This window comes from Hyperoodon ampullatus, assembly GCF_949752795.1.
Source record: "Hyperoodon ampullatus genome assembly, chromosome: 1".
Taxonomy (NCBI): Eukaryota; Metazoa; Chordata; class Mammalia; order Artiodactyla; family Ziphiidae; genus Hyperoodon; species Hyperoodon ampullatus.
This window is the reverse complement of record NC_136914.1, coordinates 71,784,049-71,796,734: the sequence shown is the minus strand read 5'-3', so window position 1 is coordinate 71,796,734 and position 12,686 is coordinate 71,784,049. Positions and strand designations below refer to the sequence as shown.

Below are 12,686 nucleotides of genomic sequence, written 5' to 3'. Positions count from 1 at the left end.
TTTTGGTCTTCGTTGAGGTGTGCAGGCTTCTCATTTTGGTGCCTTGTCTTTGTTGTGGAGCACGGGCTCTAGGCACGTGGGCTCAGTAGTTGTGGCACGTGGGCTCTAGAGCACAGGCTCAGTAGTTGTGGCACACGGGCTTAGTTGCTCCCCGGCATGTGGGATCTTCCCAGAGCAGGGCTTGAACTCGTGTCCCCTGCGCTGGCAGGCAGATTCTTAACCACTGCTCCACCAGGGAAGTCCCATTTAAAGTTTTAATAAAATATTGGCTCTATTCCCTGTACCACACATATATCCTTGTAGCTTATTTATTTTATACACAGTAGTTTGTACCTTTTAATCCCCTGCTGCTATCTTGCCCCTTCCTCCTTCCCACTGCCCACTCACTGGTAACCATTAGTTTGTTTTCTATACCTGGAAGTCTGTTTCTCTTTTGTTATATTCATTCATTTCTTTTATTTGTTAGACTCCACACATAGGTGATATCATACAGTATTTGTCTTTCTCTGTCTGACATATTTCACTTAGCATAGTACCCTCCAGGTCCATCTGCGTTGTTGCAAATGGCAAAATTTCATTCTTTTTTCTTTCTGAGTAATATTCCATTGTGTGTGTATGTATGTATATCCTCTTTATCCCTTCATCTGTTGATGGACACTTAGGTTGCTTCCATATCTTAGCAATTGTAAATAATGCTATGAACACTGGGGTGCAAGTATCTTTTTGAATTAGTGTTTTTGTTTTCTTTGGATATATACCCAGGAGTGAGATTGTTGGGTCATATTGTAGTTTTATTTTTAGTTTTTTGAGGAACTTCCATACTGTTTTCCACAGTGGCTGCACCAGTTTACATTCCCACCAACAGTGTATGAGGGTTCCCTTTTCTCTACATCCTCACCAACACTTGTTATTCGTGTTCTTTTTGATGATAGCCATTCTGGCAGGTGTGAGGTGATATCTCATTGTGGTTTTGATTTGCATTTCTCTGATGATTAATGATGTTGAGCATCTTTTCATGTGCCTGTGCCATCTGCATTTTTCTTTGGAAAAATGTCTATTCAGGTCTTTTGATCTTTTTAAAAAAATTTATTAATTTTTTAATTTAAATTTTTGGCTGTATTGGGTCTTCGTTGCTGCATGCAGGCTTTCTCTAGTTGCGGCAAGCAGGGGCTACTCTTGGTTGTGATGCAGTGGCTTCTCTTGTTGCGGAGCATGGGCTTTAGGCACATGGGCTTCAGTAGTTGTGGCATGTGGGCTCGGAAGTTGTGGCTCACAGGCTCGGTAGCTGTGGCACACAGGCTTAGTTGCTCTATGGCATGTGGGATCTTCCTGGACCAGGGCTTGAACCCGTGTCCCCTGCACTGGCAAGTGGATTCTTAACCACTGTGCTACCAGAGAAGCCCATTTTGCCAATTTTTTAATCGTTTTCTTTTATATTGAGCTGTATGAATTGTTTATATATTTTGGATATTAACCCATTATTGGTCATATCATTTGCAAATATTTTCTCCCATTCAGTAGGTTTTCTTTTTGTTTTGTTGATGGTGGCATGTGGAGTTATTGATTTTAATTGTCAGGTGTTTAATGTCACCCATAGCTTGCCCAGCCTGTAGAATAACTTGCTGAAATTATTCAATGTTTTCATTCCAACACAACAATCAATAGAATAATATAATCTGGCATTTCGTATTTTGCAAAGTAGATTGAATTTGGTATACATCATAAACCTGGCAAATATGTGAGCCTTGTTATTTTCATTCAATAGCATCTTTAAACCTTTAAGACAGGGGTGCAAAACTGCTGTTATGGGACAATCTGGCCTGCCACTTGTTTTTGTAAATAAAGTTTTATTGAAACATCACCACTTCCATTTGTTTACATATTGTCTATGGCTGCTTTCCACACAACAGCAGAACTGTGAAGTTGCAGCAGAGACCACATGGTCCAAAAAACTGAAAATATTTACTACTGACTGTTTACAGAAGTTTGACCATCTCTCCTCTAAGAGGTAACATCTTCCATAGTCAGTTTCAGAATCCCCATTAGTCCTGCACTCGTGCCTTACTTTTGAAGTGAAGAATGAAAAGGTAGCATCTGTGTTGTGAACATCTCTCTCAAGAGTACAGATATTTTGTTTTGAATAAAGAATAGGAAGAAAGCTAATAAAATTGTTTGTTTTCCTAGAAAATATCTTAGGCAAAGTTTCTATCTGGTCCTCTTTGTGACATAAAATTTATGGTCATGTGTTTATGTGTTTTCAGGCACATTCAATAGTAAATAACTTAAAACATCTTATGAGAAAAAGCAATCATTCTTAAACTTTTGGTGGTTACCGACTCTTTTGGTTACCAGCAAAGGCCTAAAGAGCCTCCCTTAGGGCTAAAAATGGGCAAATGCACTCAAACTCTATGCATAATCTCAAGCATTCACAGAGGTCTGAAGCCTACCTGTACAGTCCAGGTAAATTACTCTTTTACTGACCGATGAGTCTCTACAGGCAGGACTCCAGGCACGAGCTGGTCCGAGGAGGGGGATGCGGAGGGTCCCAGCATCCACGGATGCTGGGCAGTCCCAGCATCCATGGAAAATCACACCTCAGAGGCAGCCTCTTTGTTTTATAAAAGTAAAGCCTTAAAGGGTATTTAGGCTGCAGACACTAGTGTTTGGATGCTGGCTCTACATGATCTGAGGTACAAACAAAAACCTTTGTGAGCCTCTGAATTGCAGAAGCTGCAATCTGGTGGTTAGGGAATCTCCGGTAATAGAAGGCAACTGCAGAGGTCAGGTGATAAATGTCCCAGAAATATGCAAACACTGCACAGCTCTGAGAGTTCCGTATGGGCCCCACACTTAATTGCAAGGACTTACCTCTTACCTCTTTCAGTTTTTTCTACCCATTAGTATACAGTGCAAGTCAGGTTTGCAGAAATATCTCTGCAGAGGTAGGATGTCACATACATTTAAAGCAACTGGAATAGGGGCTTCCCTGGTGGCTCAGTGGTTAAGAATCCGCCTGCCAATTCAGGGGACATGGGTTCGAGCCCTAGTCCAGGAAGATCCCACATGCCACGGAGCAACTAAGCCTGTGTGCCACAACTACTGAGCCTGTGCTCTAGAGCCCATGAGCTACGACTACTGAGCCCTCGTGCCACAACTATTGAAGCCCACGCGCCTAGAGCCCATGCTCCACAACGAGAGAAGCCACCACGATGAGAAGCTCGTGCACCGCAACCAAGAGTAGCCCCCACTCGCCGCAACTAGAGAAAGCCTGCGCGCAGCAACGGAGATCCACCATGGCCAAAAATTAAAAAAATAAAAAATAAATAAAAATTTTAAAAAAGTAACTGGATAACTAAATGATAACCCACCAAGTTAAAGATGGGAGACAGGAAGCCTCCGGTGAAGTCTCCACTGGCATGCCAACCCACACTGCTCAGGAGTTCTCGCCAAAACTGGTGTTCATCATTTGCATATAAGCTTTGTTTATTCACCAACGGAAGAGAGCTGGTGATTTGCAAGTACCTGCTAAGTTGAGTAAACAGTTATGTGTTCTTCCCTCCAAATTCAATATGTGCGATTGGGTGCTCCTCTGGTAGGGTCCACTTCTTACAGAAATCTATTTTGTGGACAGTGGGCACCCTAGACTGGGGAGCCATAACTTCCTTGGGATGGAATGGCCCACATCACAGAGTACCTGTTCCCCGAGCCCAGGTCCTGGATGGTTCCTGTATGGTTTTATGGGTGTGGAAGGGGTGCAGAAGGAATTGCCAAAGATAAACTATAACCACCCGGAGAGCCCTGTCACACCCGTGTCAGGTTACATTGTTTGTTAGAATATTCCGGGAGAGCAAAGCCTCACCACCTGGATAGTTAGCCACGCTGTTTGTCTGCAGGCATCACAAAATGCTGCCCAGACCCAACATAGCAATAGGTTTTAGTCCTGATGAAGTAAAAATAAACAAGAAAGGTAATAAACTTTCGCCTTGAATGCTTGGTGATTCATTGCTTAGCCTTGATATTTTCTCTGCTAAATTATAACTGTTTCTACAAGTATGTGATCAGTTTATTCTTTTTTCAGTGAGAAAGGGAAAAAACTGGGGCACTCCCCATCTGCAAGTCTGCACGTAGCAGGGTCCTTTCCCCTCTGGCCCTCCCTCACCCTCTCTCTCTAAAATTGGGGACAGGTTAGTAGCAAGGGGCTGGACTAAGAGTTAAAGAAACTGGGGGTCGACTTTAGCTTCAAGGTTGCTGAGTTGCCTCAGGCAAATCCTTTAACCCTATTGGGTTTGTTTCTTCAGCTGTAAAAAGAGAGCTTAGGAGGAGATTGTTTCTAAATCCCCTTCTAGCTCTGAAATATGATTTTGTGATTGCTTTGGAATACCTTGGGACATTCAAAGAATCTTTGAATCCCACAGAGGGAACAGAGTTCCAGGAGGGACATGGCCTGTATATTATTTAAACAAAGGAATTTCAATAAGGCTTCTCCCATTAAGGCATTTGGTGCAGGCAAGCATTTTATAATAAACTTCCCAGGAGCTCATTTAAAGCGCCATTAAAAAACAAACATATTTTTGGACTTCCCTGGTAGTGCAGTGGTTGAGAATCCACCTGTCAATGCAGGGGACGTGGGTTCGAGCCCTGGTCCAGGAAGATCCCACGTGCCACGGAACAACTAAGCCCGTGCGCCACAACTACTGAGCCTGTATTCTAGAGTCCACGAGTCACAACTACTGAGCCTGCGTGCCATAACTACTGAAGCCTGCGAGCCACAACTACTGAGCTTGCGTGCCACAACTACTGAGCCTGCGTGCCACAACTACTGAAGCTTGTGCGCCTAGAGCCCGTGCTCCGCAAGAGGCCACCGCAATGAGAAACCCATGCACTGCAAGGAAGGGTAGCCCTCCACTCACTGCAACTAGAGAAAGCTCACACGCAGCAAGGAAGACCCAACATAGCCATAAATAAATACATAAATACAAAAATAAATAAATACATAAATAAATTTATTTAAAAAATAAAAAACAGGGGCTTCCCTGGTGGCACAGTGGTTGAGAGTCCGCCTGCGGATGCAGGGGACACGGGTTCGTGCCCCAGTCCGGGAAGATCCCACATGCCGCGGAGCGGCTAGGCCCGTGTGCCATGGCCGCTGAGCATGAGCGTCCGGAGCCTGTGCTCCACAACGGGAGAGGCCACAACAGTGAGAGGCCCACATACCGCAAAAAAAAAAAATTAAATAAATAAATAAATAAACAAATAAATAAATTAATTAAATAAATAAAATAAATAAAAAACAAACATTCTTTTTAGAGTGAACTCCTTCTAATTACCCGCTATTAGAGCTTCATCTTTCCTTCCAATCTTGAGTTCTGGGCATCTGCAGATGCCCAGGAAATTGTAGCTGAAAGAAAGAAAGATAATTGGTTTGATAAACACTGTAGATACAATGACTAAAGCATATAAACTAAATGGATTTTGTCCTAATCTCCCTTCCTGAGTTCTTCCCACTCTCCTGCATCACAGCCTCTATCATTTAAAACAGTAATGTAAAAGGTAACATTTACCCAGTGCCTAATTGCCAAACACTGTTCTAAGGGCTAACACTAAGCATAGCACTCACAATATTCCACGTCTTACATTTGTTAATTTAGCAAGTTCTCCCTGTAGTCCTATAAGGTAGGTACTTTTATTATCTCTATTTAACAATGAGGAAACTAAAGCACAGACAGCTTAAGTAACTTGTCCAAGATCACACAGCTAATAAGTGGCAAAAGCAAAATTTGAAGGTGGTAGGGCTCCAGACTCTCAACTACTTTACCATAGTGCATTATACTCAGGCATGCATGAATTCAGAAAGCAATGTTTTATAACAGAAGTTTTTAAAATGTCATTTCATCTAGTATTTTATTATCCAAGCAAAGGCTAATCTAGAGATGATTTGGAATGACAAAATGATTTCCATCTAATAATCTTTCCATTGAGTAATCTTTTATGCTGATAATAATCAGCATAAAAGCAACAGCTCCAAGATTTTATGGAACAGCCAAAGATGTTTCAGTACTTTCTTTTTATCTCTGCTCCCATAGTGAATTTCTGAAAAAACTGCCAGAAGGAGTCTATCTTAAACCAAGTTAGGGAGCCTCAGCCTTAGCCTCTCAGGCTCCATCCAGGACCTGCAGCCGGAAGCTTCAGAGCCGCGGCCCCAGGCGCTGCGGTCTCAGGTTTCTTTACCTCCAGAAAGAAAACAAATGACACCTTGCATCCTGGAAGTTCATTTAAGAGACTGAAATTAGAGACTTCTTTCAAATTTGGACATGGCTAATCGAGGAGCAACAAGACCCAACAGGCCAAATACTGGAAATAAAATATGCCAGTTCAAACTAGTACTTCTGGGAGAGTCTGCTTTTGGCAAATCGAGCCTAGTGCTTCGTCTTGTGAAGGGCCACTTTCATGAATTTCAAGAGAGTACCATGGGGGCTGCTTTTCTAGCCCAAACTGTGTGTCTGGATGACACAACAGTAAAGTTTGAAATATGGGAGACAGCTGGTGAAGAACAATACCATAGCCCAGCACCAATGTACTACAGAGGAGCGCAAGCAGCCATAGTTGTATATGATGTCACAAACGAGGAGTCCTTTGTCAGAGCCAAAAACTGGGTTACAGAACTTCGGAGGCAAGCCAATCCTAGCATTGTAATAGCTTTATCAGGAAACAAGGCTGACCTCGCAAATAAAACAGCTGTCAATTTCCAGGAAGCACAGTCCTATGCAGATGACAACAGTTTATTATTTATGGAGACATCAGCTAAAACATCAATGAATGTAAATGAAATATTCATGGCAATAGCTCAGAAGTTGCCAAAGAATGAACCGCAGAATCCAGGAGCACATTCTGCCAGAGGAAGAGGAGTAGACCTTACTGAACCCACGCAGCCAACCAGGAGTCAGTGCTGTAGTAACTAAACCTCCAGTTTAAACTAACTGAAATGTTCTTCTGCTTTCTAATTGTTAATAACAGTGGAATTGGAGCATTTAACCAGCCCAGTATGACTTCCAAAAAGAAGAGACTTATAATAGCCAAGTTTCTAATACAGAATTATTTTAAGTGTTTTGAACTTAATTTTTAATAACATGCATGTCACCCTCTGACTAATGTTTTAGCAGTGGAAGGGGGAAATGAGAGCTGTGTGTACACTTGTTTCCTTGGAAGGTTAGCGGGACTCATTTCTCTTCACCAGTGATATAAACAAATGACTCTGAACCCACAGTTAACCAGCCAGTTCTGTGAAAAAGACTTGGAACTTACTCATTTGGACTCTTCCAAAAAAATTCTTTCTTTGGAAGGAGGTTCTAAAGATATTTATGCTTAGCTACCATATTCAGGCAACCTGTAATTTCTCTTAGTATCCTTATTTAAAGTATACATTCCACATTTTAACAAATTAGCCACAAGGAAACAGTCCCATATCTTCAGGGGGAAGAAAATGAACATTACTGGCATCTAGATTATAGCTAGTCCTGTTATTTTTTAAATGGGGTAAAAAAAAAATCAAATGTAACCCCGTCTTATTTTAGGAGTATGAAAACTAATAAAATGCACCTTAAAGGATAGTGTTCCCTTCAAACATGTAAGTTCTTCAACAAAAATGAAACAAACCAGGTGTCTGTGATTTCTGTTTAATCACTGCTGGCCATTACATAGCTTTTGTTGTTTGGGAGTAGGGAGGGGGCTTTTGTGCCCTTTGGACATAAACGTAGTCAACGCACTAACAGTTGTGTACTTTCGAACTTGATTATTTTAAATTTGATCTTCAGCTGTACTGTAAATAGGGTACTGCATTGCAGTCTCCATATATGTTTATTACTTTTCTATAATATTTAAGAGTTGCTTAAAAGTATACCAAATGTACAGTTACTAAAACAGCTACTTTTTTCCATCTCTCCCCCTTTGAAAGGAAGGGACTTCAATTGTTCCTACCTGGCTAGAACCATAATAATGTACCAGTAATTTGTAACGTAAGTATTGGATATGTTAGTAACAATCTTGAAGCCTTGTTTTCCAAAGTTCATTTTATTTTGATCAGGTCAGTATATTGCACTAATTGTTTTAGGTATTTTCATTATATGAAATCTACCATGTGTCAGAGATGATTTAATCTATTTAAGTGTTGAACTGCTAGCAGAACTTGTACATTCACAGTAATTCAAAATTAGTAAGGAAAACATTTCACCAGGGTTTAGTTTTATATTGAGGTGCTCAGGTTGGAATACAGTGGTATAAAAAGCAAAAAAAAAATTTTTTTTAATTAGAAAAAATAAACGAAGTTAGGGTTCACAGGTCAGGTCCTTCCATTTAAGGCAGTTGAAGCTACAGTCTTGGAGGCTGAAGTTAATTTCCCCAGGTGACGTATGTTAGGTCTACCCGGAAGTAATAATCATAACGGGCATCCCTTGTGTTCACACATGTAGCCCATGGATCCTCTGACAAACTTATTCTAGAGAAGAGGAGACTGAGGCTCAGAGTACTTGACATTTCTCCTGGGACAGCACACAATGAGAGCCAGAGCTGAGGTATTCGGACTTGCAGCGCTGGGCAATTTCCATCCCACCCTTTAAACATATAGGCACCAAAACATCTGCCAGGACTTCCCTGGTGGCACAGTGGTTGGGAGTCTGCCTGCCGATGCCTGGTTGCGGGTTCGTGCCCCGGTCTGGGAAGATCCCACATGCCGCGGAGCGGCTGGGCCCGTGAGCCATGGCCACTGAGCCTGCGCATCCGGAGCCTGTGCTCCGCAACGGGAGAGGCCACAACAGTGAGAGGCCCGCGTACCGAAAAAAAAAAAAAAAGAAAAAAACATCTGCCAAACTCGTTCTTGGAGGAACCATTTCAAAGTTCTTTGTTTTAAGAACCTTCGATATGGATTTGTTGGATGGCCTCTATCCATCTCAAAGCCCAGTGAAATGGTCCCTTCCTCGAAAACATTTGCTTGGATTTAGGGCTCGGTAAGTGGGTGCCAGCCTAATGTTTTTGATCCAAATGATGGATTTGGTGACCAAGATGAGAGATCATTTAAACAGCAATACATTTAAAGCTGAGTATTTCAATCAAGTGAAAGAGAAAACAAAGCGTTTTCAATCTTTGTATTTATCATTTATTGTGAGGAATTTGTGATGAGGAGTCAAAGAAAGGTTATGGAACAGCAGCCTGCATTTGTTCACCAGACTTAGCATGGGAAGGTCAAGCCATCCTGGTTAAAGTTAAAAATTAGTTACCTTTCCCCATGACACGATTGAATAAGCACATTAACAGTTTATAAAAGAGGTTGTGAAACCTCCTAAGGGGAAAAAAAATATTATGTAACCAGTTTAGGGGAGAGACTTGCCTGACTCCACCTCACAGTAGGAGGTTGAACTGCCTGACTGGGAGGTTCATTCCTATTTCAAAACTATTATTATTTCTCCGGAAGTGTTTATCTTTTATTGCTAATAACACTTTACTCTCCACTTTCTCTGCTCTGTCCTCTCAATCTACGTCACCACCCACACCCTGAACCAATATAAACATCTACCCAACATCGGAGTACTAATCTTTATTAAGTAAAAGCAGCACCGTCTTTTCTGCCTACCAACAGGGTTATAATCCTTGAACTGTCATTGGGCCAAGCTTTATTGGACTTGTGGTTAGGGTGCTTGAATATCTATTTAAACCCAAACTAACAAAATACATGTGGACATCAATTAAAACAATGACACCCAAAGGTATATTGAAGAGCCACGAGAAGTGTTTAGGATTGTAACAGCCCTGCTACCTTAATAAGGAGAGTCTGTTAAGCATTTATACATGGTTAATAGTAATGTCATTCATATATTTTTTTTCTGAAAAATGTTCATCTACTATAACCAGACAGTAAGGGAACTGATATATATATCAACTTTAAATTGTTTTAAAATGTTCTGCATTTTGTGATACTTGTCATCATTAAATATGTATTAGGTTGCTGGGTAAAAATGCTCTAGTGCTAGATTTGTGGTAGGAGACAGAATGTGAAGTTCTACCTACAGTGGGAATTCAATTAAACTTTTTAAACAAAATTATGGCCTTCAAATACATGAAAAGATGCTCAACATCACTAATCATTAGAGAAATGAAAATCAAAACCACAATGAGGTATCACCACACGCTGGTCAGAATGGCCATCATCAAAAGATCTACAAACAGTAAATGCTGGAGAGGGTGTGGAGAAAAGGGAACCCTCTTGCACTGTTGGTGGGAATATAAATTAATACAGCCACAATGGAGAACAGTATGGAGGTTCCTTAAAAAACTAAAAATAGAACTACCATATGACCCAGCAATCCCACTACTGGGCATATACCCAGAGAAAACCATAATTCAAAAAGAGTCATGTACCACAATGTTCATTACAGCACTATTTACAATAGCCAGGACATGGAAGCAACCTAGGTGTCCATTGACAGATGAATGGATAAAGAAGACGTGGCACATATGTACAATGGAATATTACTCAGCCATAAAAAGAAATGAAACTGAGTTATTTGTAGTGAGGTGGATGGACCTAGAGTCTGTCATGCAGAGTAAAGTAAGTCAGAAAGAGAAAAACAAATACCGTATGCTAGCACATATATATGGAATCTAAAACAAAAATAGTTCTCATGAACCTAGGGGCAGGACAGGAATAAAGACACAGACGTAGAGAATGGACTTGAGGACACGGGGAGGGGGAAGGGTAAGCTGGGACGAAGTGAGAGAGTAGCATTGACATATATACACTAACAAATGTAAAATAGATAGCTGGTGAGAAGCAGCTGCATAGGACAGGGAGATCAACTAGGTGCTTTGTGACCACCCAGAGGGGTGGGATAGGGAGGGTGGGAGGGAGATGCAAGAGGGAGAGGATATGGGGATATATGTATACATATAGCTGATTCACTTTGTTATACAGCAGAAACTAATACAACATTGTAAAGCAGTTATACTCCAAAAAAGATGTTAAAAAAACAACCAAAACAATTTTTAAATGTGAACAATCTGTCCTCTATATTCTTCCAGAGGCAATATAGTTGGACTTTAGTCCCAGTCCCACATATTAACAAGGAGATTTTGGCTAAGTTAGTTAACCCCTCTGTATCTTAGTTCATTTATAAAATGAATGTAACAAAAGAAGCTGATTCAGAGAGTTGATGAAGATCAAGTGAGATGTTTTTGTCTTTTGTATCTCAGTGAACATTCAATATGGTTTAGCTATTTTATATTCCATTACTAATAGTTAATGCTTATTGACAGCTGAACTTGTACCAGGAAGCTTTGTTACAAGTATTTTACTCATCTTACCTTAATGATATAACAATCTTATGAAGTAGGTAGTTTTATCCTGGTTTTATAGATAAGGAAAATGTGGCACAAAGATTTTGAGCAATGTTTCCAATGTCACAAAATCACTAAGTGAGAGGGCTAGGATTTGAACCCAGAAAGTCTGGATCCAAATCTCTTTTACGTAAGTAGTGTGACTAGACATTAGTAACTCTCGGGCTTCCCTGGTGGCGCAGTGGTTGAGAGTCCGCCTGCCAATGCAGGGGACATGGGTTCGTGCCCTGGTCCGGGAAGATCCCATATGCCATGGAGCGGCTGGGCCCGTGAGCCATGGTTGCTGAGCCTGCGCATCCAGAGCCTGTGCTCCGCAACGGGAGAGGCCACAACAGTGAGAGGCCCACGTACCACAAAAAAAAAAAAAAAAAAAGTAATTCTCAAGTCATTGTACTTAACTCATGGCAGGTCAATGATACAGAAAATTGTCAGCAAAAATTTGAAGCCATGGGCAATGGGTGTTTCTAACCAAAATACATCCATTAGAGCCTAGAGGGTTTTTTGTTTTTTGTTTTTTTGTTTTTGTTTCTCTCACCTACAGAAAATGTCATTGGAAAAATAGCTAAAATAACTGAAAATGAGGTGTTGCCTTATCTACCCATCACTCCTGAAAGAAAAGTAAAAGAATTCCAAATTTTTGGTTTTGAAGAGGCAGGTCAATACATGAACATCAATACATGAACTTATTTACAAAACAAATAGACTCACAGACTTAGAGAGCGAACTTATAATTACCAGGGTGGGAAGGGTCGGGGGGAGGAATAGATTGGGAGTTTGGGATTGACATGTACACACTGTTATATTTAAAATGGATAACCAACAAGGACCTACTGTATAGCACAGGAAACTCTGCTCAGTTATACATGAATCACTTTGCTGTACATCCAAAACTAACACAACATTGTTAATCAACTATACTCCAATATAAAATAAAAATTTTTTTAAAAAATCAATACAAACAGCCAAATGACGTATGAAGAAAATGTTCATCTTGATAGTAATGTGGTAATAGTAACACGCAGTGTGTGTGGTCATGGGGAGGAGCAGCAGAGGTTCAGCGTCAAATAACCTTTCACAGGGTAGCTTGACAGAGTATCAAAAACCTTCAACAAGGGGACTTCTCTGGTGGCGCAGTGGTTAAGAATCTGCCTGCCAATGCAGGGAACACGGGTTCGATCCCTGGTCCAGGAAGATCCCACATGCTCTGGAGCAACTAAGCCCATGCGCCACAACTACTGAGCCCGCATGCCACAACTACTGAAGCCCGTGCTCCTATAGCCCATGCTCTGCAGAAAGAGAAGCCA

At 41.1% G+C, this 12,686-nt stretch overlaps 1 protein-coding gene across 1 annotated transcript; it reads left to right on the top strand.

The window, feature by feature from the left end:
- Positions 1-6,311: 6,311 nt before the first annotated feature.
- LOC307056693 (ras-related protein Rab-5A-like) lies at positions 6,312-6,959 on the top strand (the record flags this gene model as incomplete). Its single annotated transcript, XM_079709539.1, has 1 exon — positions 6,312-6,959. The coding sequence occupies one exon, from the start codon at positions 6,312-6,314 to the stop codon at positions 6,957-6,959; it is 648 nt and encodes a 215-aa protein (XP_079565665.1).
- Between the last annotated feature and the right edge of the window lie 5,727 nt (positions 6,960-12,686).